A 25,167-nucleotide genomic window follows, 5' to 3' on the forward strand; every position below is an offset into this window, starting at 1 on the left:
ATTCAGTACAGAAGTAACTTAGGGATGCCAGGCAAGCTCCTGATGATGAATTACAGCTGCAAGAACATCAGTCTTATTTGTGGTACCCTGCAAGTGTGCCACAGCAGTAGATGGGCAGTCTTATCTAGAACAGAGCAGGACAAAGAGAAATGAAAGAGGCCAACACAGAATACTTGACCCCATGGATCACTGTATGCTACACGGTGTGTTACCCAGGGTCCACTGTCCATGGAAAACTGGTAACCAGACCTCATTTGTGAGTCAATGAGCAGGGCATGCTCGTTCAGCTGCTCTCAGCTCCCGTGTTACATGGATCCTAGGCATGATGATAAACACATTGACCTTACGGAACTGACCTTTTTTTCCCCCTAATTTTCAACTGGTGGCAATATTTTTAAAATGTTGCTCAGTTGAACCAGGTCATTCTGATCTTCAGGGTGTCATTTCAGTAAATGCTGACAGGTTTGGGGAAAGGAAATGACTGGAAAAAGAACAGGAAGGAAATGCGGTCTGTGTTATTGTGTAAATAAACCTGAATTACACATTTCTCTTACCAGTTTTGCATATAATTTATATTTTCATTTTCCCTCACCCCCCCCAAAGAGTTAATCTTCAAGAAGGTATTGATATTAGATTCTATTCTTTTTTTTAATTTTTAATTGAAGGGTAATTGCTTTACAGAATTTTGTGGTTTCCGGTCATACATCAATAAGAATCAGCCGTATGTATACCCATGTCCCCTCCCTTCTGGACCCGTCTCCCATCTCCCTCCCCATCCCACCCTGCAGCCTGTCACAGAGTCCCTGTTTGAGTTCCCTGAGTCATACAGCAAATTCCCATTGGCTATCTATTTTACATATGGTATTGTAAACTTCTATGTTACTATTTCCATACATCACCCCTTCTCTTTCCTCTCCTCCCCCTCTATTCTTTTTTCAAAAGAGAAAATGAATGGCTTTTACCCAAAATTGCAAATCAAGTTAAGGTTACTATTAAGTGTTACGAAATGAACAATATTCTAAGCCTCTGAAATGATGATACCAACTTTAAAGGATTAGCAGAAGCAACAATGAAATAGATCAGGACTTTTCTCCCCTCATCTCTCCCCTTCACCCAACATTCTGCTATCTAGTTGGATAGTGAAGGTGTTAGTCACTCAGTCATGTCTGACTCTTTGCGACCCCATGGACCATAGCCCACCAGGCTCCTCTGTCCATGGGATTTCCCAGGCCAGAATCCTGGGGTGGGCAGCCTTCCCTTCTCCAGGGTATCTTCCCGACCCAGGGATCGAACCCAGGTCTCCTCCAGTGCAGGTGGATTCTTGACCATCTGAGCCACCACGCAAGTCCATCTAGTTGGATAACCCTTCAATATTCTATGATGATAAGGAACAGAATAAATAGGTAAGAAGAATGGACTTACAACTGAAGCTTAATATTGAAATGGATTAGGACACACATTTTAAAGCCAGTTTCACATCTGCAGCAGGCTTATCCTCATCCTCTTCAAAGTTAGAAAATACCAAAACCATTTCATCGCATTTGAACTTTTATATTTCACGAAGTCCATGAAAGATGTTCAGATGTTCTTTCCTAGGTTATACTTCAAGGGCTATTCTGTATAAATGCAGATTTCTTATTCTCCTTCTAAGAGGCTTAGAGTTTTGTTGTAGGAAAGCCTAGCATCAATTAAACTTTAAATTTCATTCTGTAAGAAAGTTTGGATATAATGATGTCACATTTTTGGCAGATTAATCCTCACAATGGATTGTGCTTTCATATTGCAAATGCCGCAGAAAAGTTTTGTGTTACTTTAAATTCCAGAATAGTGGTGGAGGAAGGCTAGCAATGGTGTGACTGATAAACAAAGGGAATATGATTAATACATTAAAAAGATAATAGAATATTAATTCAGCTCACTAAGCTAGAAACTTCTATTTGGTTTACCATTCTTGAGAATTTCCCTGTTTTTTTCAATCATCCTTTTAGGAGAAGCATTCAAACAGTGAGATTTTCAAAGCTGCTTTTTAGCTAACACTTGTGGTCGGAAAGCTCTTTTGAAAATCATCAGTGGGGATGATGTTATTTGTACAAAAGAAAAACACATCAGTCATCGAGTTCTGTCGAGGTACTGTTGACCTGGCTGTCAATACCATGTTAATTTCCAACCGGGGGGCAGCAGCGTGTGGCCACTGGGTAGCAGAAGGGACTTGGCCATTTTTCATTAGCGCCTGGACTTTGATAGAGGGGGATAGAAAAGAGCTGTCTGACCTTTCAGTGCTTAAATTATTAAAGAGCAAATAGATTTGAGGTCTGGATGCTTGCAAATCTAATTTGTCTTGTGGAGCAGGGATGAAAAGACATTCTGGGTTTGAAATTGCTCTGGTCTACTTATTTCTTCCTTTAATATATCTGAAGATGAGTAGATGGTGGCTATTTAAGAAGTAATATATCTGGAGTAGAGTGTATGGCCTAACATGTTGACTGGCTAAAATCAAGGCCCATTAAATAATCCTTGAATTTTCATATGATCCTCATAAACTTAATTGGAAAAATTAATATTTTTCATTCATATTCACTTAGATGGCATTTCAATTCCAAAACAAAACTGTCTTTCTCTTGTTGATGTTGTTTAGTCACTAAGTCGTGTCCAACTCTTTGAGACTCCACAGAATGTAGCCCGCCAGGCTCCTCTGTCTATGGGATTCTCCAGGCAAGAAAACTGGGGTGGATTGCCATTCCCTTCTCCAGAGGATATTCCTAACCCATGGATCAAACCCGTGTCTCCTGTATTGGCAGGTGGATTCTTTACTGCTTAGCCACCTGGGAAGCCTTAGGGAGTGTCAAATATATTGTTTAACTTAAAGCAGGGCAGTACCTGGCACATACTAGGGGCTCAAAAAATATTTGTTGAATTAATAAAAGATTAGCGTTGGGGAAAACTAGCAAAGGTGGGGGTTGGAAATGGATGAAAAGTGAGAAGTGGAGGGGATGGAAGAGGGTGTAGAAGAAACAGAGATGCAACTTCTGATTCTCTCCAGTTCTTGTTTATTTGTGGGTCGTACAGCATAGACTTGCAATCTAACCGGCATTATCTTATCATAGAGCTTTTCCTTGGTAATTTCCTCCTCTCTCAGGTCTTGTATATTCAAGGAATGAATACAGAATAAGCTTAGTATTAGATTTTAGTAAAGCAAAGCATATTATTAGCAATTATCAGTATATTTCCTCCCTATATATTACATATAAGGTACATAAAGTAGAAATTAGTTCTGGATTATGTTACGTTTTCAAAAATATATACTTCATGGCCTACTTCATTCTAAGTCTCACAAGATACAGAAATGACTGTCTCATCTGATGACCATGTCAGCTATTACTTAACTATGTGCCCCAAAGAGAATGGGCACTTCATCTCTGAACCTCAGTTTCTCAGCGGTAAAACCAGAAAATAAAACCTACATATGGAAGGCTCCTGGGCTAGTATTTCCTGTTTGAAATAGTTTCTACAATTTTTTCTGTACATAAATCTTCGTATTTCTACATTATCTATTGTAGTATACTAGACTTCCAAGAAGTTGTTTTTAAAGTGGAATTTGGAACATCGTGTCATATAGCAAATAAATTGGAAAAGATTTCTAATAGAAGAAGCCAATGTTAAGAGTTATTTAATGGAGAATTTCTTTGCAAAGCAATTAATTACTTTTTTTCCTGTGGTTTTATTTTATTTTTTATTTATTTATTTATTTTTAACTTTACAATATTGTATTGGTATTGCCATACATTGACATGAATCCACCATGAGTGTACATGTGCTCCCCATCCTGAACTCCCTTCCCACATCCCTCTCCATCCCATCCCTCTGGGTCATCCCAGTGCACCAGCCCCGAGCACCGTATATCATGCATCAAACCTGGACTGGCAATTCGTTTCACATATGGTAATTTACGTGTTTCCATGCCATTCTCCATGTGCATCTTGCAAGAGTAGTCCTTGTATGCTGAATAAAAAATATAAAATGTACCTTGGAGATCCGTCTGATTCTCTCATTTCATTGGAAAAAATAAGATCTAAAGACATTAATTTAGATGCCAAATTTTAGCAGAATTGGGAGTAAAGCTTAAATGGTGCACATGCCAGTGTCCGCCACCCCAACAGCAAGCCCTGCAGAAGAGTCACAGTTTCTCAGTTGATGTTTGCACGTCTCTGACTGAAGCCTTGAGAGTTGCACATTGTCCTTCTGTTACATTCTGTTGGTTGCATGCCATCATCAAGGTTAGCCAATCCCATACTTGGTGGAGAAGTGTCCAAGAACTTGCAGCTGTATTATAATTGCCACATCTGACTGTAGATGTAAGAGGTCAGAGAGAAGGGGGTGTAAAGTCAAAGTCCCCTTTCACCTCTGTGTGTGTTCCTTGTCCCTGACCCCTATAGAAAGGTCCTCCCTAACTTCTTCCTTCCATGTTGCATCCATCCTGCAGGCAAGAACGCCTCAGAGTTTGGTGGAACATCCTGCAGGAAAGGTAAAAAGTCTTGAGGTTAGAAAGAGTCCTATTTTCTTTTCTGAGTTTACCTCCCTTCTCAGAAAGCCCTTTATCATTACATTGTAATCCTGCTGGACCCCCTGCCTAGTGAGCAATCAGTCTCATGTTCTACAACCATCAATTTTTATTGGAACAGAATTACAAACTGAACGGCTGCGACTGCCGCATGGCCTGGCCATAATAGAATGTGCTAAGTGGTTACACGTCCAGAAAAAGGATATTCACCAGGTGCAGATCCCAAGTTCACAGGGACAGGAGCATAGAGAGAGACCTCCCCTCGCTGACTCCAGCTGGTGGGGGTGGAAAGCACCTCCCTCTTGTTCTGTTTCCCCAGCTCAAATGAGTGTCCATGCTGAGCAACCCCAGGATTACAGAGCTGTGCTCGGGGAGTCGTGGTGCTTTTCTGATAAAGTAAAAAAAAGATACATCTCCTTGTCAGAAGAACTTGCAATCTAATCTGGATTCAGTTTTTCAAAACTGCTGCCAAGGTTTCTCTGTGTTAGAATCATTTTTTTTTCTCCAGTCAAACTACACAGAAGTTCATCTTTCTAGTAAATGTATGCATCTCAGTAAAGAAATCTATCCCTTCAAGGTCTCTCCCATTCTCCTAAGGCTAATTCAAAATTCACAAACATTGAAAAGGGGTGCAGAGAGAAAGGTGGGTAGGAACCAGGAGACCCAGTCCTTCCAGAGGACATCTGAACTCACAGCATCTTCTGAGGATACTGAGCCCCATCTTATCTTTATATGTAATTCAAGTGCCCTGTTCATGATTTCCTCTTAGAAACTGCTTTTGGCTCCAAGCTGTTAGCTTTTGAAATGCAAATCCCTTTTTTCTGCATTCCTAACACCCTGTCTTTCCACTGACCGAATATGGTGAATGCAAAGGAATATAAGAAAATATGGGTTCCTTTTTATGGCTGAGTAATATTCCATTGTGTATATGTACCACAACTTCTTTATCCATTCATCTGTGATGGACATCTAGGTTGCTTCCATGTCCTAGCTATTGTAAATAGTGCTTCAGTGAACATTGGGGTACATGTGTCTTTTTCAATTAGTTTAATATATGTGGAATATAGAAAGATGGTCCTGATGAACCTATCTGCAGGGCAGCAATGGAGATGCAGACATAGAGAACAGACTTGTGGACATAGTGAAGGAATGAGAGGGTGGGACAAATTGAGAGAGTAGCATGGAAACATGTACATTACCATATGTAAAATAGATAGCCAGTGGGAATTTGCTGTATAATGCAGGGAGCTCAAATCTGGTGCTCTGTGACAACCTAGAGGGGTAGGATTGGGTGAGAGATGGGAGGGAGGTTCAAGAAGGACATATGTATACCTACGGCTGATTCATGTTGATGTATGGCAGAAACCAAAACAATATTGTAAAGCAATTATCCTCCAATTAAAAATAGATTAAATATATATATATATATATATATGGAAGTTATACCTTGGGTTAACCTGAATCATCACACCTTGTATCTTGTGACCTGATAAAAATTCACGGGTGTTCATACAGATGTCACTGAAGAAAATATTATGTTGCCTTTTTCAATGAACTTACAGCTAGTTAGTTTCATTGATTGGTCAAACCAAGTTCATTTTCTACAAATTCATTTTCAATACCGTATAAGAGGAACATTATCTTGGTGTTCTGCTCACATCAACAGCAGAAATTGCTATATAAACATGTTTTAACTATGGTGAATTTTCTTTCCTTCCAGAAATTGTCTTATTCGGGGTTAGAGAGTTCTGTGGAAGAACTCTAAGCACTTTCTGTCTCTTTCATGGAGCAAGTGTGGAGTCCATGTCCACTAGGCACTAAGCCCTTATTACTGACTCTCCAGCTTGTTGTTTATCTGGGGTGTCCTATGGGTCTGTGCAGTTGAACACAAAGGGGTTCAGCTCTGTTTTCCTAAACCGTCACTGAGAATACTCTCTATTTTTCTAGTGTCTACCAAATAGTGGTCGAGGAAGAGCGCCCTCGAAGAACGAAAAAGACCACAGAAATCTTAAAATGCTACCCGGTGCCCATCCACTTCCAGAACGCCTCCATACTGAATTCCCAGTACTACTTTGCTGCAGAATTCCCAGCCAACAGCCTCCAAGCGGCTCAGCCCTTTACTATTGGTGATAATAAGACTTACAACGGGTACTGGAACACCCCTCTCCTTCCCCATAAAAGCTACAGAATTTACTTCCAAGCAGCTAGTAGAGCCAACGGGGTAAGTTTTATAAATGGCTGTTTACTTAGGCTGTTCAGGATTATTAATGTGAACACAGTCAAATCACATATTGTAGTTGTAAGAAGGGAAGTCATGTTTTTGTGTGTTTTTACTTGGAATGTGTTTTATTCTCTCTTTTTAAAAATTATTTTCACCTGGAGAAATTCCTGGGAAGAAACAAATATATTCATATGTGGTTTCAGTAGAAATAATATATTGTCAGCGGGATGGTTTTTATTTTCAGTTTTTACTTGTTACCAAAAGTTGGCTAGTAATTCTGCTTAGCTTACTATTTTACAGGAAAACAGCACAGCTCCAGCACGTACATTCAGCTCATTTACAATTTTGTGAGATTCACAACATCTGTCTTTTCAGCATATTCTGTCCCATTTCTTCGGTGCCACAAGAGTTTATGCTTCCTATAGCTGGGACTAAATTAGTTATCTTTTTTTTTTTCCTTTCCTGAGAGAAAACAGCTTTAGAAAGATAAGATGGAAACAAAATACAAACTATCTAGTTGTTTTAGAATTTTTCTTCCCTTTCCTGTTTAGACCGCCGCAGAGCTCTCATGAGACAAGAAAGTCTCCTTAGAGAAAAGGGTGACTTTTTCAGATTCAACAGTGGTTTTTTTTTCCTTCACAGCATGGGTCTCGGCACCATGACCGCCTTTGGCCAGTGAGAAGCAGGGATCAGGGAGACAAGTTTTCCCCACGAGTGTTTGCACTTGGAGTCAGTGAGGGGTCTGGAGAAGGGAGTTGGGGGCCCCACCAGGCGGAGGCAGTTCTGTACACAGCTCCTACCCACCACCTGCTGCCAGGTGCCCACAAGCACTACCACCACCAGCCCTGGAGCCAGAAAATGTATCAGAGCACACTCCAGGGAGTAATCACGTGTGATTAATGCCACACTTGGAACAATGCTGCTGCTGCTGCTGCTGCTAAGTCGCTTCAGTCGTGTCCGACTCTGTGCAACCCCATAGACGGCAGCCCACCAGGCTCCCCCGTCCCTGGGATTCTCCAGGCAAGAACACTGGAGTGGGTTGCCATTTCCTTCTCCAGTGCATGAAAGTGAAAAGTGAAAGTGAAGTCACTCAGTCGTGTCCGACTCTTCACAACCCCATGGACTGCAGCCTACCAGGCTCCTCCGTCCATGGGATTTTCCAGGCGAGAGTACTGGAGTGGGTTGCTATTGCCTTCTCTGTTGGAACAATGAGACCTCCCCTTATCTGTATTTAAGGAGAACTGCAGAGATTTTATTTGTTTCACAGAAAACTTGAATAGTGATTATTCTCCCCTCTTTATTTAACACAGGAAACCAAAATAGACTGTGTCCGAGTGGCCACAAAAGGTAGGTTGAAACTGTGGGTTGTTCTGGTTTCTGTCCTCTCCAATTTTAGACGGTATTTCAAAACTTCTTGAAATGTTCACATCACTGAAAGAAGTTTGTTGGATGTGTGCGTGTTCCCATGTATGTACTAGAATTGTATGGCAGTGACCTGTGTTTCACTTAGAGTTTTTTTTCAAATAAGAAGTCATGTTGCTGTGTTTCAAAGCAGTTTTCAATGGTTGTCTTTTTAAAAATTCTATTAAAATAGAATTACTTTTTATATGATCTCCTATCCATGTTTTAAACCATAGTACCCTACCTAGTAATACTGTGTTTAGTGAACTTCAGATGCAGGACAGTAAATTACCTCATGCTGTTTTAAAGCAATTTGTTGTTTAGTCGCTAAGTTGTGTGCGACTCTTTTGCAACCCCACGGACTGTAGCCTGCCAGGCTCCTCTGTCCATGGGATTCTCCAGGCAAGAATACTGGAGTGGGCTGCCATTCCCTTCTCCAGGATACCTTCCCAACCAAAGATCAAACCAAAGTGTCCTGCATTGGCAGGCAGATTCTTTAATGTTGAGCCACCAGGGAAGCCCTTTAAAGCAATTATCTAGTTATAATCTGTAAAACAGAGTCTGCTTGGGCTCTTTTCACTGGGGACATATCTCTCTCTCAACCCAAGGACCGGGAGATGTTACTGTGGACCTTCTGTTTCCCAGGCCTGGTTATAATCCTGAAAAATGTGGTCAAGGAAGAGATGTAGATTAGGGTTAATCAGCATAAGCTCAGCACATCCTAAAGAAGAGACTGCAGGGGTGTGTGTGTGTGTGTGCACGCGCGCGCGCACATGCTGTGACGTCATCTTGTCAACCTTGCTTTTAACCACCCCACGTGGAAGTGTATAAATGCCTTGAGAAATGCCCAAAGCTACATGAAAACAAGGCAGCATACATTAACACTTGTAGTTAAATACACTCTTTCAAATCATTAGACGAGACATGAGGACAGTAAGCAAGTGCTGTGAGGCTGAATTTAGAAAGGACGGCAGAAAGCCCCAGGTTTCCTCAGATCACAGGGACTCCCTTGATGACTTCTGTTGGATGAAAATATCTTGTTGTTTTTGTTGTTTGACGTTCAGGCAACAGAGTTTAAATAGATCACAGGTGCCCATCGGCATTTTCAAAATTCTCATTTCCTGAAGATACATGACCTCTTTATCCCGTTGACTTGACAGATATTCTTGGTTTCATATTATGTGTCAGGCCTTGTGGGATGTACTTAGCTCATTTATATTTTGTTTGTCCTCATGGGCTCATAGCTCTATTTCCAAGAATCTCCTTATAATGATTATAAAATACTCAGTTATTTATATCATATTGTACTTGATTAAGAGCCTTTATTTGTAGGGCTAAGTTAATTTTTAAAAAATGGAGTTACAGACATTGATGTGTTTTCTAAATTGTAATTCACTTTTAACTATTAATTATTACAGTATGATAAGGCCTTTGAGTGAGGTGTTGATTGTCTTAGGCCTCCAGATCATGACCCATGCTCAGATTGCTTTATTGAGTTCTGAAAACCCAGTTCCAGAATGCCTAACTTATAATGCCTTGCCTTTCACGTCACAGCTGAAAGTTAAAATTGCTTTCGTATGCATGTTCTCATTTATTTCTTCTAAATTACTGTGAAAACAGAGACACAAATTGCTATTTTTTTGAGATGAAAAAAATGCCTATTTGGGGAGATGAATTGACCTGCCAACAACACTCATCTAATAATCTGTGGGTCAAGGCTTGATCCCAAGTGTTTGGACTCCTACACCAGTGTTTCCCTGTATCTCCTGGCTTTTCACCCGGCAGATCCTCTGGCCACTCGTGCTTTTGCAGTGTATGAATATCTGTCCTCATTTTTACTAAAAACTGAGTCAGTGCCCAGTTGACTCAAAACAACAAAATATCTGCTGTCTTGTTCATTTGCATAGTTAGGTAATTATATAAATAACACACTAGTAAACATGGAAATCTGATGTTTGCTGTTTTCACAATAGATTGAATTAGATGGTGATTTGGACGGTTTTCTTCCATCATCAACTAGATTTAATCAATATTGTAATTTGTTTTTCAATTCACCAAAGGATGATTAAGCAATCAGATGACCTGATTGACTAAATATTTCCCCGCTCAGATTTTCTGAGTCAATTTGCGAACATTTACACAGCAACAAACTCTATTCTATCAAATAAACTTTGGGGAGAAAGAGGGAAATAGATTTTAATATTCATTGCATCCCATTGTTATTCCTGTTCATAAAATCATCACATAGGAGGGAACCTTGGGAAATACACTCCTTGTGGGTGAAACTACAATGTTTGATACTATTTTATTTCATTAATTTCTACATTTACAGATTCAACAACCTTCCTTTACTGCACCATCTAATGTTTCATCACCTTTATAATCAGATAATTTTTTCTGATTGATACTAAAGTTGATTTTACAATGAAGGAAGCCATTCCATCTTGACCAGTCAAAACAGAGAAACAGGCAGGTCTGATAATGTTACTGACACCATATGGTAAAAATGTTTGAAATTTAAAAGAGTTCAGACATCTTGACTGTTCCTGCCACATATTGCTGACAGTATAGTGGCTTAATTGAATTTTCAGACACTAAACCACTTTCCTAAGCAGCATTTTGAATTTACAAAGATTTCAATGTTCTCATGAAACAATTGTTGACTTATATCTTTATAGAGCAAGTATGGAAGTAGATTTTTTTCTACAAGGAACTAATTTGTAATTTCAAACATAGATATGTCTCTTAAAGATGTATTTCATGCTAATTTGAAATTTAATGTAGTGATTATTTTAATCATATTTCAAGGGTTGGCACTAGTCATCTCAAATATAAAGCCTGGTAAAAACTGGACACAGGAAAATACCTAAGGTGTGTTATTACATGTCTTTATATGTTGAAGAATCATCTGTATTTCTATGTATCCTCCTTTAATGTATATATCTAATTTCCTCATAAGTATATGTAGCTTTATTTTGATTGTTAGCTATAGGCAAACTCTTTCCAGAATATTCTGTCTCTTACATTAAAAAGACATTGTATGATGACAATATATTAATACTTGATGTTTGGGGGTTACTCTCCCAATTCATAGAATTCTTTTTAATCTTTATGGTAGAGTACATAGAAATTTCCCTAGTTTTTATTTTTTATTTTTAATCACATTCACATGTTTATAGTTGAATTCTTTTTAAGACCGCTTGGTCCAACTGTGTCTTAGGAATCAGTGTACATCCCTTATGGCTGCCTTATGGTAACTAGTAGGGTGGAAACTCCTTTCTGCTAATTTTGGAAGACTTTGTTGATAATCAATTCTAAACTGAGAGGATACACTTAAAAGTAAAAGTCTGTTTTGTTAGTCAGTTAGAATTTTTGTCTTAAATGAGGTATAGTCATTTCAACTGATACAATAATTAATTTAAACTGTATACTTCGCCTTAATCTCCCATAAAATAATGTTTTCCATGACATGATGCCAGCTATGTTTCTCCTTGACAATATATTCATTTGTAAGCTTGTTATAATTTTTATTTTTAAAATATGTTTGAGGATACACATAGATTGTAAGTGAGGAGACAGAAAAAGATACTTCATGCAAACAAATGACAAGAGAGTGGGGGGTTGCAATACTCATATCAGACAAAATAGACTTTAAAACAAAGTCTATAAAGAAAGATAAAGAAGGATATGTGTAATGATTAAAGTATCAATACAGGAAGAGGATATTATAGTTGTCAACTTATATGCACCTAATGTAGAAGCACCTAAATACATAAAACATATACTAGCAGAAAAAGAGGGAGAAATTGATGGGAATAAAACAATAGTAGGAGACTTTTAACACCCCACTCAAATCAATGGACAAATCTTCCAGACAGAGAATTGATAAGGCAACAGAGATCCTAAATGATACAATAGGAAAGTTAGACTTAATTGATATTTTTAGGACATTACATCTGAAAGAACCAGAGTACACATTGTTTTCAAGTGAGCATGTTCAAGGACTCAAAACAAGCCTCAGCAAATTTAAGAGGATGAAAAATATTTGAGGGCCTATTGTATCAGGCAGAGTGTAATCTATAAGACTTCCAAGTATAGATACATAAATGTATCACTTTTTAAATTTTGAGGATTTTGAGTTAATAAAGATTTGGGGGGTTTTGTTTGTTTTTGGTGTTTGGGGGAGGGTGTCATTTGTCTTCCCGTCCTTGCTGTGATTTGAATAACAGTAGTATAGCTAGAAATCAAGACAAAAACTGCATGAAAACACATGCTGAATTCTTTCCAAAAGTATTATAGTAGTCAGATATAAACCCTAAAGAAAAAGAAAACAAAACCATTATTTTAATGTCATATTTTAAAGGTGAATTTTCTGTGCACAAATGCTCCACTGTTTCTAAGTGTAGTCTTTATCTTACATTTGTATGGCAATGTGCTTTTCTGGGAGACCTTCAGGAAACTTTGAAGGATTTCTATTGTTCTGATACAATTTCTAACTATATTCAGAAATGTGAATGTTTCTTTTTTTAATCACTAGGCTCTTTGAGAAGTTCCTCTAGACTGTTTTTCTGTTCACTGTTTTGTTCAAAGAAATGCCATCCTTTCTAGGCCACAATGCTACAGAATGAAAGTACACTGAAAAGAAGAACTGAAAAGAATGTCTGTCGAGATGTAAAGCTAATTAAGATTCCTTTTAATTACTCATATTCAACACACGAGAAAACAAATTATATAGCAAGGCTGCTCGTATATGCTAATCTGCTATCATTTAGCTATGGATTTAGAAATAGAAGCGTAAATATGATACACATTTGCTGCTCTGTGTTTTACAGAGAAAATATTTCCTTTTCTCAGTCTGAAACAGTCTTCATAATGTATGTCTTGAGTGCATTAAGGGTCCCAAGAAGTTCCTAAGAAAAAGAAACCTGTTTATAGCTTTGTTCAACCCTACAGTTTCTAAATTTATTTGACCCAAACTCACTTCTCAAGGAACCCTAGAGTTATATAAAACCTAGTTTGGTGACTGCTGATTCATCAAATTCCAGAAGATCCCACCACCAGTAATTGATACACCAGGTGTGACGTTTACTGTACTATGTGCACCTTTGTGCCTAAAGGAGACCCTAAGTTTATCAGCACCAGACGCCATCTTTAAAGCATCGGGATTTAGCAGTATTCTCTTCTATAGTGCATTCTTTTGGTATTTAAGACATAGTACAGCCAGTTTTCCTGTAAAGAGTAGACAGTAAATATCTTAGGCTTCTCGACCAACCCGCAGCATCTCCATTTCAGCCCCTCAGCCCTGCCTCTGATGTGCATGAGCAGCCATCATCATTGGTGAACAAGGAACATGGCCTTGTGCCAATAAAACTTTTATTTGCAAAGGCAAGCAGTGGGCTGGCTTACCCCTATTTTACAGTAATTTGTAATAAAATCAAGAGGTCCCTTGTAACTAAGAATAATAGTCACAAAGGAACATTTTACAAAGCAGAACATAATCAGATGGAAAATCCTGGACTTTTCCATTTGAGTTTTGAGCCACAGGTTTCAGCTTACCTTCCTTTGAGTTGTGAATGCATGGCTGCCTGACATAGGTCTTCTCAAAAATCTTTTTGTTCATTACTGTTTACCAATTTCAGTATCGGACAGATGTTCAGTTTTCATGGATACAATATAATTTTTCTTAGAAGTAGAGTGGGTCAGATTTTCCTGTAGTTAATGGGAAACCTCACAGGAATGTTGGTTGAGCACCAGTATCTATGACCAAGCAAGTGTTCTGTGTATAAACTTGGAGTTGGTACCAACTTTGTCACGAGTCTTAGAAACATCATTTTACTATTTACAATTCATTACATCAGTACACAAAATCACATGCTGTGTCAAGCCAAAAAAATTTTCTTTGTAATACTTTGAGAGTTCTCCCTTCTCTGACCAAACTGTTAAGTTTATTCATATCACTGAGCAACACTGAAAAGTTTTCATTAATAACATGTGAAAGACGATGATACCACTTTTAAAGCCAGTGGCTGCTGCTGTTTGGTTATATGGAGAAGCACTAGTTGAACGGTGCAGAGGGATATTTCAAAATATTATGCACCAGCAGTTTTAGGTTTAATTGTCTGCAGATGGTAGATGATCTATGTCCCTTACTCACTGCCACATTTCTAACAGCACCCAGGCTGTTCCGTGTAAATTAGTAATCATTCATGTAAGCCTGTCCTTAATTCTCCAATATTTTTTCTTTGCATCATTTTCCAGCTGTGTCATGTTAGAACTGATGTTTTAATTTTCTTTATTTTTTTTCAATATCTGTGTGTCATAAATGTTAACCATTTAAACTCAGCTGCTGAGCTGTTCAGGCAAACTGAGCAGTCTGCCTGCTCTGTTTCAAGGCTCTTAATCACTCCTCTGGTCACATGTTAACCATGATAACTAGAGCAAAGGCAATGATTAGTCTTTTTGTTTTCAACTGGTGTTTTGAGATGCATTTTTTTTTTCATTCCCTGAATGTGACAAAATAAAGTTCCTAAATGGAAATGCTCTACACAAAATTTAGTGATCAGAGAAATTTCTCTACATAAAAATGTTTTTAGTGAAGGAAGATAGTATTCTCCACAAAGGTGATTTTAGCGAGAAGAGCAAATATTGTGATTTAAGCAGAAGAATTTTAAATAACCAAATACATTTTGAAAGCTGCAAATTTGGATCATCAGAATTTGCAATGAATCTTTGTACCATCTACTCAGGAGCAGTTAAAGACACTATTCAGTCTAGCTCTTTCTTTAGAGTTAATGCTTTTACTTTTTGCTTTTATTTTCTCCTATAGTCAATTTAACCAGAATCTCAGCCCAAGCTTGCAACTATGTCTTAGAAAGCTAACTTCCTGATGAAAGCCTGTCTAAGGGAAACGATTTCAGAACATTCAACAGCTCGCTGTGGTTGTTTTCTCTTTTCCTTCTCTTTTGGTTGTTGTTGGAAGAAAGTTGAGACGATGTGATATGCGGATGGAGATTCTCCTTGCTAGCCTAGCTTCAGTCTGGCTTTTTCTTCCCTCATGCATGCTGACCTGGGGATCTTCCTTTGCCATAGCTGCGATAATCGTGACTCAGCTTACGACACCTCATATTCGCATCGCCCCTGCCGCAGGCGACGACCAGCTGACAGGTCAGATGTTCAAGTACAGACGAGTCATCTTGCCCATCTCCTGCTCATTTTTCTCAGCTTTGTCTCCCCTCTGCATCTCCTCCTTCGCTTTAAGGCTCGTTGACAGTGTCTCCGACTCTCGGTGCCGACGTGTGCCCGCATTGATGCCATGGTGTGCTCATTGTTCTGTGTGCACTTGTGTCCCCTGCATCCAGCACAGCCCCGCCGCATGACCTCATTGTCTGTCTGTCTGTCGGTATGCTCCTCTCTAGCTTAACGTTATACGGAATGAAATTTGCTGGATTTGCCATGGCAGTGCCATCAAAGTCGATCTCTATCAAAACATATTAAGATGTTTCCCCAGTTATCCACATTAATCTAGGAAGGCATTGAGATTTGAGCATGAGAGGTTTGTTTTCACCTTGCAGGGTCTAGTTTGCACACGCATTTAGCAATCCACAGGCCCGTCTGCCTTCATTAAATGAAGCCACTTGAAACTGTTATGGTGACGCCATTCAGACAGCTTTTTGAGTTCCCACCAGTAGAGCAGAGTAGATTGCATTCCTTACAGATCCTTGTTTCAAAGCACACTGTTTAAAGACAGCAGAGACAAATCTGCAAGTCAAATGCACTGAATAATTTATGGAAGTTTTTAAAAAATTGAATGGCTGAGAGTCGTATAATTGAACTGCATGCTTCTTTATACCAGAAAGAGTTAGCTTGTCCATCCCTCTAAAGGTGTGTGGACAAACATATAAACTCACAGAGGAAAGGAATCCGGTAGATTCCTGCACATCAAAGGTGAGTAGTTAGAGCATGCCAGAAGACTAGCTTTGGTCCTGCAAGATAAGCACGCCATCATCAAGATTTCTAACACTGTCACATGGGCAGGACTCGTAAGTCTGCTTTCAGAGCATCACCAGTATGGGAGTTCATTGCATGAGTTGTAGGCATGACGCAAGCCAAGTAAGAAACACAGCTGCTCTCTGTAGGATTTCCCATTCCTGCAACTGTTTTGTGTGTATGAAATTAAGGAATATACCCTACCATTCAGGAGGAAAAAAAAGTAAAGCTTAACTCATAGTAAGAATTTTTGATGGAGATTTAAATTGTTATGCAAGGTTAGTATTTTGGAAAATCAAGCAGCTGAGACTCAGGAAAACTATAGACTGCTTTTTAAAGAAATGTAGGATAATTTTACTTCTTTCCCTGCTGTAATTCCATACATATTTTCAAGCCTCTGTTTCAGAGCCTGAAAGCTATAAACTTGTTAACAGTTCTGCTACCCTGGCTTTTGAGTTTCTTTTAAGCGGGTTTCTTTTACTGGGTGAAGTTCTGATTGTCGCAGGCACGTTCTTATCTTGAATGTTTGACATGTTCCTCCCAACAGTAAATTTCCTTAGGGGATCATGGCTTTTCTTATATAGATCTTCTCCTCCAAAAACCTTTGCAAGTTAGTCCTGGCCCATGGTTCTCTGCAAAGGGTTCAGTGTCCATCACCTGGAAGGTAATCTGGGCTCTTCAGCAAGTCTGACCTCCCCATTGTCTGAGTTGGCACCAGTCTCTTGCCAGCAAACATTAAAAAACAGGTCACCCCACTATTGTAAAACCAGTACCTGCAGGAAATACAGTTAAATAACCCTTTTTGAGATTTTCCCTAAAGCCACTACCTTTGAATTTAGCACATTGTTTACTAGGAATGATGTAAGGGACATTTTGAATATCATGTTCCTTCTAAAACTTGCATGATTAAGAAGACACTTCATTAATCAGCCTCTTTCACAAGGCTTTAAGATCCAGGGCACCTTATTATTTTGGAACTAGTCTGCAAGGGAAACACATGTAGCTGAAATATATGGTAGCCATTCTTTTAAGGGCTGCAGGTGATTGCCAGCATTTACTTTGGTTTATTAGGGATGAAAATGGTGGAGTGTTAGAATAAGCCCCCCCAACTAGTGCAAAACTACTCTTGTCATTTTTATAGTACTTCCTGCTGCTGTTGGTGATGGTTCCTCTTACCCAGATAAATTCAGGCTCAATTAATTTTTTTTGCTTTTCCATTTGCATCAGACATCCATTGGAAAGCAAGTAGCTTGTGTTCTCTCTTTTAATAGATTTACTCATGAGTTGTACTGCAAGCTTGAGAGCTCATTCATTCAATCACTGATCAACATTAGTCGAGCACCTTCTGTGTGCCAGGTCAAGGGAGAGCACTGTCTCCCACAAATACATTTACCTTCTAGGATTGCCCAGACTCTTGGCATCAGACATATTTGCACAGGTGACACCAAAACCTACACACACTTGCTTTTATGGATAAAAATGACTCTCACGCTTATTGCACAGTTGAGAAGAGGCAACAGCTTTATAACAATGAGGGGAATGGACACGAATTTCAAAGTCTTTCTTGTGGTGTTGAGTTGCTTAGAAAATGGTCCACGAGGCTCTTCTGAATCTTTCACATCTCTGACACAGCATTTACCAGATCATTGCAGGCTCTTCCAGAAGTCAGCAGGAAATCACAAGGGATGCATTATGAATGATGTCTTCAGCAGTTTTCTGGTCTGTTTTGTTTTAATTGTGCTGATGTTTTGCTCCTACAAATGCTGTCGGATACTGTATTTAGAGAAAACTGTGATAAGACAATGAGTTTTCCACAGCCTGGATCCTGGGATGTAATCCATGCTGGCTTGGTCTACCTCAGTGTATATAGTATGCCCCCTTCCTTCTCTAGCACAGAGAACACAAACAACCCGCTGACCTGACTCCCGGCCATGTCACCGGGGGTCCATGTCAGACACAACCAAATAGCCCATGAGTGTTAGCCGGTTTGATTCACTAAATGAATGGAGCTCAGATGCAGGATGCTGGTCTGGCATCACAGTGGGGCTGTTTCTTAAAAATTTTTGGCTCAATCAGCTGTAAGAATACATCACCACCAATATGCACACAGACACAGACATTTAACTGAAGCAAAAGATTTAGAAGCTGTCCTTCCAGTGCTGCTCCCTGGATGAGCTGCACTCTGACCTGTTCTATTCTGGCCTATCTTATTCTATTTCATCTTTTTAAAAAAAAAATTTAGTTGCTACCTACTAAGCTGATTTCATCTCCCACTAATGGGTTATAACCCACAGTTTAAAAAAAAAAAAAAACCCTTTACTAAACCACTATAGTTAGGGAACTGTGAAAGGGAACAGAATATGTAATTGGAATAAAGGTCCTGTCTTACCTCAAAATTCATATTCTAATGAGAGCACAGAGAGAAAATTCTAGAAACTGGAAATGCTTCTGCTTTCTACCTGGTTCTCTAGTTCCTTTATTAATTGTCTATAATATAGAAATGCTTTGGGAAGAAAGTAACAACTGCACATGCTAGATATTTCTCTTTAAGATTTTTTTTTACTTCACTTTATAAATAACTCTAGGCTGTTTATTTTATATTAAGATATTTCTGTTTAGGATTTAAAACCCTGGTCAGCTCTGAGATGCTGTGGAGAATGAGTTCCTTCAACAGATACTTTTTATCATCTGTTTTGGTTAAGCCCTACATCTTAAAATGACAAGATCCATATAGTAGAGTGTTTATAAACAACGTGACTTCTGGGATTTGAGTACAATTGAGATATGTCAGACCATGGAGAATTACTTGCTAGATGTAATTAGTACTAAAAATAATAGAGAACTAGCCAACAGTTATTTCTACATAAAATTTGAAGTTTTGAAAAAGATACATGTACCAGATGTCTGTACTGTCAAAGATAAACACAGCCCAACATCAGGCCAAGTGGTGAAAACAGATTTGATTCAGTAACTACTAACTTGTAAGGGACTGAGCTGAGCTCCAGTCGGACTTGCTCAGAGGCGACTGGGACTTTACAGGGAAGATAAAAGAGTGGGGAGCAGGTGAGGGGGGCTCAGTAGGGTCAGGGAGATGAAACCTTGGTCCATGTGACACCATCCAGCACCATCTGAGTGGAGTCTGTCAGGCTTCTCTCGTCGCACAGAAGCTAGGAGCTGGGACCCTGTCCTCAGGGGTCTCTGGAATCCATACTCAATTCTTCAGTCCGCCTTGAGTTTCTGAGGCAGGCACTTTGAGGGGCCTAGAGTTCCCAAAGGATGCAGCCTTGAGCTGTTAGAAATTACGTTCGTCTTTGTTCAAGTCTCTGTGGGCTCAGGTGGGAGCCTGGTGGGAAGAGACTCAGAGGAGCCTCCTGGGATTTCATCCCAGAGCAGCATTCTTGTCACTCCCCCTCCTTCCCGAGGGAGCAGCAGTGACTCACTGGGCCGGTGACACATGGAAAAAGACATGAGGGTGTGTGATCAGCCTTTTCTGGACATCATCCTCAGGACACACATGTTCCTTTGTGTCAGAGGGACTCAGAAGAGCCTGGCTAGGCTTTGGCCATGGAGAGAATCTTTGTCAGCATATCAGCAAAGCTCTCATGAAATAAGCCCCAAGGAATCTCTCTTTCTCCTTCATGTGACTCTTAAAGCAGACAGAGATCTTTTCCTAATGTCACATATACCACATGGATGCTTTTGAACTGTGGTGCTGGAGAAGACTCTTCAGAGTCCCTTGGGCAGCAAGGAGATCGAACCAGTCAATCCTAAAGGAAATCAACCCAGAATACTCATTGAAAAGACTGATGCTGAAGCTGACAGTTCAATACTTTGGCCACCTGATGCAAAGAGCTGACTCATTGGAAAAGCCCATGATGTTGGGAAAGATTGAGGGCAGAAGGAGAAGGAGGCAACAGAGGATGAGATGGTTGGATGGCCTCACCGACTCAATGGACCTGTCCAAGTTTGAGCAAACTCAGAGAGATAGCTGACTCAGTGGATATGAATTTGAGCTAACTCAGGGAGATGGTGAAGGACCTTGAAGCCTGGTGTGTTGCAGTCCATGGGGTCGCAAAGAGTCACACATGACTGAGCAGCTGAACAACACATAACACATGGAAGCCAGTGAAACACGTCCCCACTGAGGAATGAAGAGGCTGCAGTGTTTATGGAGGACCTTCTGTTCTAGATCCTGGGCAGAGGTCCGACTCCACCTGTTCACTGACTCCCAAGGTAACCCCACAGCCTGCCTTCTTGGCTACTTATCCTTCCAAGTGTTGCTGGAGAAACGGCAGGAACAGGCTGACTCGTTCTAGGGTCTGTACCATGGCCTGGCCCTTAGTGACCGCCCCCTGCCTAAGCGGTCGCAGAGGCTCCCCCACCCCCGACATCACCGGCTCCCCCACCGCACCAGCCCACTGACCCCGCCAGCCCCTCCAGAGCTTGTTCTGCCTGAGAAATCTCCTCATCCTTTAGGTCATCCTGCCAAGACCCAGAATTTTTGGTATTTTCTCTGCTTGGCTCTTGAATCCACCTAGAAATTACTCTGGAGTTGGCCTGAAGTGTTTCCAGGGCAGAGGTCCAGCTTTTTTCCCAGAGAAACAAGCAGTTAGGCTGCTCTTATCATTAAATAAGCAATTACTTTCTCACAGAAAGGCCATATTGTCATATATTCAGTTCTCACCTGTAGTATCAATTTCTAATTTAGCCGCCCTTTCCATTGCAAATAAAATAGACTCATGGTTTTTCAGCCCGTTTACAAAAGCACAGTTTTAATCAGCCATTTCTTTTGGCACGAGTCATAGAAAGGTTTCACTTTCAGGTCACTGTTTGGAAAGAGGCCGACCCACTCCCACCAGCGCTATCTGTTTTGCTCGCAGTCTCAGGCTGCGTCTGTCCACTTCTCTGCCTCAGACCCAGCCAGTGGGTCCTTGGCGCCCTTTGTGAGTAGGAGTGGAGGAAAAGAGCAGACTGAGCGGATGTGACTAGAAGAGCTAAATGCCAGGAAGCCGATTCAGTCTGAGTTCCTGCCCTGGGTTACTGATCATCTATCATCAGCGTGAAAGCAGACGTGATAGAAACTTCAGGCACAGGTTCACATAGGTCATGGGGGCACGTTGTGGACCTTCAAGACGGAGTGGTTTCCTTCAGCGCCTGGCCCCAGGTCTCCACTTCATGTGTTTCGAGCGCTATTTACTGGGGTCTTTGTATGAATCAAAACTAGCCAAAAACATAAAGGATAATAAAGCTCAGCAATATTCAGGCCCTGAGATAAAATCTCACTGTCCTCAGTTGCAGACAGTTGTACCTGGCCCTTTCAAGAGTGCAGTCATTAGACTTACAACGTATTGTACTGGAGATAGTTACCTGTGTCTACTATGAAATAGGTGTGGAAATATTTATATCTACTACTCCAAGGGCTGTATTTTATATCTCTTTATACTTTCCACAACCTGTCACTCAGAGCTGGGCACTTGAAAGGCACTCAGACCAGCTCTCATTTTTTGATAGAATGGATTCACTTAGAAAAGATGTAATTGCCTTACAGGTGTGAACTAATTTCCACACCACTTTTTTAAAAATAACATCCCCCACAAAGGAGCTCCTGTCCCTGCTGTCAGGTCTAGGACCAGGGAGGTACAGAGTGTCCCAAGGGCCTCCAATGCCCAGACTCCCGTCCAGCACATTTATTTAATTCTGATAGAGGTAAGTGACAGCGTTTCAGTCCCTGAAGCCCTTGGCTGTAGGGCTGAGCATCCACTGTTGATGCTTTAGGAGAGGAGGTTCTCTCATTCATCCGTCACATTGAAGAGCCTCTCACCTCCTTGGAAAGCTTGATGTGTGACCAGCTCTGTGTTAAAAGAGATGGGAATTCAAGGAAGTGTAACGTGTACTCTTTACTTACATTTACCCTCATCGTTAAGACTGACATAAGTAGTCCAGTAATTATCCCACTTCAATGAATGTACCAGTGTCTTAGGCTCTTTGCAATATGATAAGTGCATCATGAACTAAGTTAACATACACATATACTCAGTTGTGCTCTAAAATGTAGTATTATATGATTCTAGAGACATTTTCAGTCTCAGGAGCTTCAACTTGACCTTTCGAGGGAATTTTGGGTGAAAATTAAGCAAAGAAAATGCCTCCGTTAGACTTCCTTATGAATTAAAATGCCAAACTCTTCATTAAGCCGATAATTGGAAATAGTGGCTGAATAAGACCTACTGTTTTCCAGCTAGTGAGGTGTCCTGGCTTTATTCAAATTCTGTATCGTATCAGTTTGGAGGATTAGCAATTCACGTGCCCCGTCTTGGGCATTTCATAGTAAACAGTGACCAGGGGTATCAGTGCTGTATGTTTTGGAGGCCAATGTGAACAGTTAATGTGAGAAATTTGGTTAGAATTTCAGCATCTCTTACAAGTGTTGCTTGAGAATTCTAAACTTTCCTTTTCAGATAGAAGAATGTAAAGTGAAGGGAGATTTTTATTCTTCCTGCAACACCAGCTGAATGCATTTTAATAGGCTGTAGTGTCACTGGTGATTTATTGCCCTTTTTTGTTCTTTTATGTGTTATATTTGTCATTTCGCTGTGGCAGTTTCATCTATAAAATGGTATAGTTACAAGAAAATGGTGAGAGGATACAGGACTGCCATGGGAGATTCTGTTCCTTTTTCCTTGTCATTTTTGTAAGGAAATACTGAGTCAAATGTCAAGCATTTGGTTTCAAAAATAATGTAATTTAAAGGATATATATTGCACTGAAATAGTGTTGCTTTTTCCATTTTTACTACATAAACTTTGGAATTTCTATGTGAAAGATTTTCAAAGCAAGATAGCAATTTAATTTTTCAGTATCCTTTTGTGTTTTCTCTTTCCATCAGCAGTGTGATAAAGGAAACTAAAGCAATGCATTTAGGTGCCTTTTATTTGCTTAAGGCACAGAGTTTCCTGGCTTGAAAAGCATAAATTGAAATTTATATTTTAGGAAATCTACCTTTTAATTTTGTTATTAATCCATGCATTATGCATATCCAAAATGAATGCTGAAGGTAAAGGTTTGAGCTTAAAATAAACAAAGGTTTTGGTAAAAGATGCAAAATACTGGGGAGGAAACAATGCTTGTAGTTTTAAAAAATAGAGATTTTGCAGGAAAGATTTTATGTTAATGAGTTAAATTATTCTTGCCTTTTCTATAAGGAATATATAGTATCAATTTTACAGTAAAATTATATTGGTTCATATTTGATGTTAGTAAACATGTAAAAGGCCTGGATATTTTAATTTATTTTTTAAATAAACTTTTTCAAAGAACAGTTTTAGGTTTATAAGATTATTGCGAAAATAATAAAAACAGTTCCTATATACCCCACACCCAGTTTCCCTTTGGATATTTTAAAAATATTTATTAAGGCTCAATGACAATAGCTGTTTTACCAGGTCCTTCCTTTTACCTCAATGGCTAGCATGGAACTAGACAACATCATAATTGTTCATTGACTCTTGTTGGTAGATACCAATTGTGCTACTTTCATTTTTAGCCCTTCACTTATCTTAGAAAAACATCACCACAATTTAGAACAGAAGGCATCAAGATGAACTCCAACAGCTTCATGTCTAAGAAACCAGTGAATTCCGTTGAGAATTTGCAGGCAAAGGGCCGTGTCTTACTGCTGTGCTTTTTGGCTGACTTTGGACTAGTCTCTCTTGTAAACAAACTTTTTTAGAATACTGTAAAATGCCGAGTATTTGTGAGAGGTTTTTAAAGTACTTATGGGTGTGATCCAATATATTGAGTCAGAATGGAAAAGAAGTCAGAATTTCCCCCAATGTCTTAACAGAGCCAGATGTTGAGGCAGCAAATCCAGCAAGCTTCAAGGGTAGAGCTCTGAGAAACAGAACTCTTTTCTGGAGAGAGAATTATTGTTTTAAATACTCTGCTGACCTTATATTAAGAATCAAGGGAAAGTCCAGAAAGTTGAAAAAGCTCAGTCCTTTCAATCCAAGTGCCTCATCTTATTTAACCTTTTGATGATATCAGTATCAAAACTTGTTCAATATCAGTGTCTCCAGAGGGCTGACAGGGGGACCTGGAGTCTGTAAAAAGATTGACTCCTAAAATTCTAGCCTGTTAACCACCACCTCTGCAACAGGCACACACATGCACTGCTTTTAGAATTGTCATTGTTTTCATGTAAGAGAATCTTGGGTTTGGCTTTGAATGTCTGATTCCTTCTCAAGCCATGGCTTTTCTAGCTTAGGGACAACATGTGTGCATGCATGCTAAGTCGCTTCAGTTGTGTCTGAATGTTTGCGACCCCATAAACTGTAACCCACCAGGCTCCTCTGTCCATGGGATTTCCCAGGCAAGAATATTGGAGTGGTTTGCTATTTCCTTCTCCAGGGGATCTTCCTGACCCAGGGATTGAACTCACATCTCCTGCATTGACAGGAAGATTCTTTACTACTGAGCCACCAGGGAAGCCCCCAGAAGGGGGCAGTACCGGGCTGGGGGGGGGTACCACTTTCCTTGATGGTAAATCATTTAAAACTTTGTATTAAACATCAGTATATCATGGAGGAAAAGGCAATGTTTACATGCTATATTCAAAAAAATCAAGCAACAGACTTCAAAGAAATTTGAAGCCAATGATCAACCACTTAGGATAAGGCTCCTGCTTGTCCTTGCCTGCCTGCCTTTTGGGGACAAATGGTGGATCATTGTAAGAGTCACGGCTTCTCTTTGACCAGCTTGGAGGGAGCAGGGAAGGCCCTGGAGTTTAGACTCTAGGTCATCTTCTGAACCACATGGCGCTCTTCCTAGGGCCGTTTTCAAACATCAGACAGGAATCTGGGCCTCAGAGTCTCTGTCCTAGATTCAATAGTTCAGTTCTCAGGGAAAGTATGGATCCCATGCAGCTAATTCAGAAAGTATCTGCTTGAGATACAAGGTCATGAGTTCAGACTTCTTGGGTAAATCTCTTAAATGCCAAGTCTCA

General features: G+C 39.9%; 1 protein-coding gene across 11 annotated transcripts in view; it reads left to right on the forward strand.

The window, feature by feature from the left end:
- The window catches only part of PTPRM (protein tyrosine phosphatase receptor type M), a 649,319-nt gene that overhangs the window by 400,856 nt on the left and 223,296 nt on the right, over positions 1-25,167 (forward strand). For 10 of the 11 annotated variants that reach the window (XM_081561596.1, XM_081561601.1, XM_081561599.1 and 7 more), the window contains 2 exons: positions 6,506-6,779; positions 8,090-8,126. In XM_081561596.1, the coding sequence (XP_081417722.1) occupies positions 6,506-6,779; positions 8,090-8,126 (311 nt within the window). Of the gene's footprint in view, positions 1-6,505; positions 6,780-8,089; positions 8,127-15,269; positions 15,345-25,167 lie in introns of all 11 variants that reach the window. The other variant, XM_081561595.1, reaches the window with a different exon arrangement.

The sequence above is a fragment of the Giraffa tippelskirchi genome, chromosome 14 (assembly GCF_054371585.1).
Source record: "Giraffa tippelskirchi isolate mGirTip1 chromosome 14, T2T-mGirTip1v1.2.pri, whole genome shotgun sequence".
In the NCBI taxonomy this organism is placed as follows: domain Eukaryota; kingdom Metazoa; phylum Chordata; class Mammalia; order Artiodactyla; family Giraffidae; genus Giraffa; species Giraffa tippelskirchi.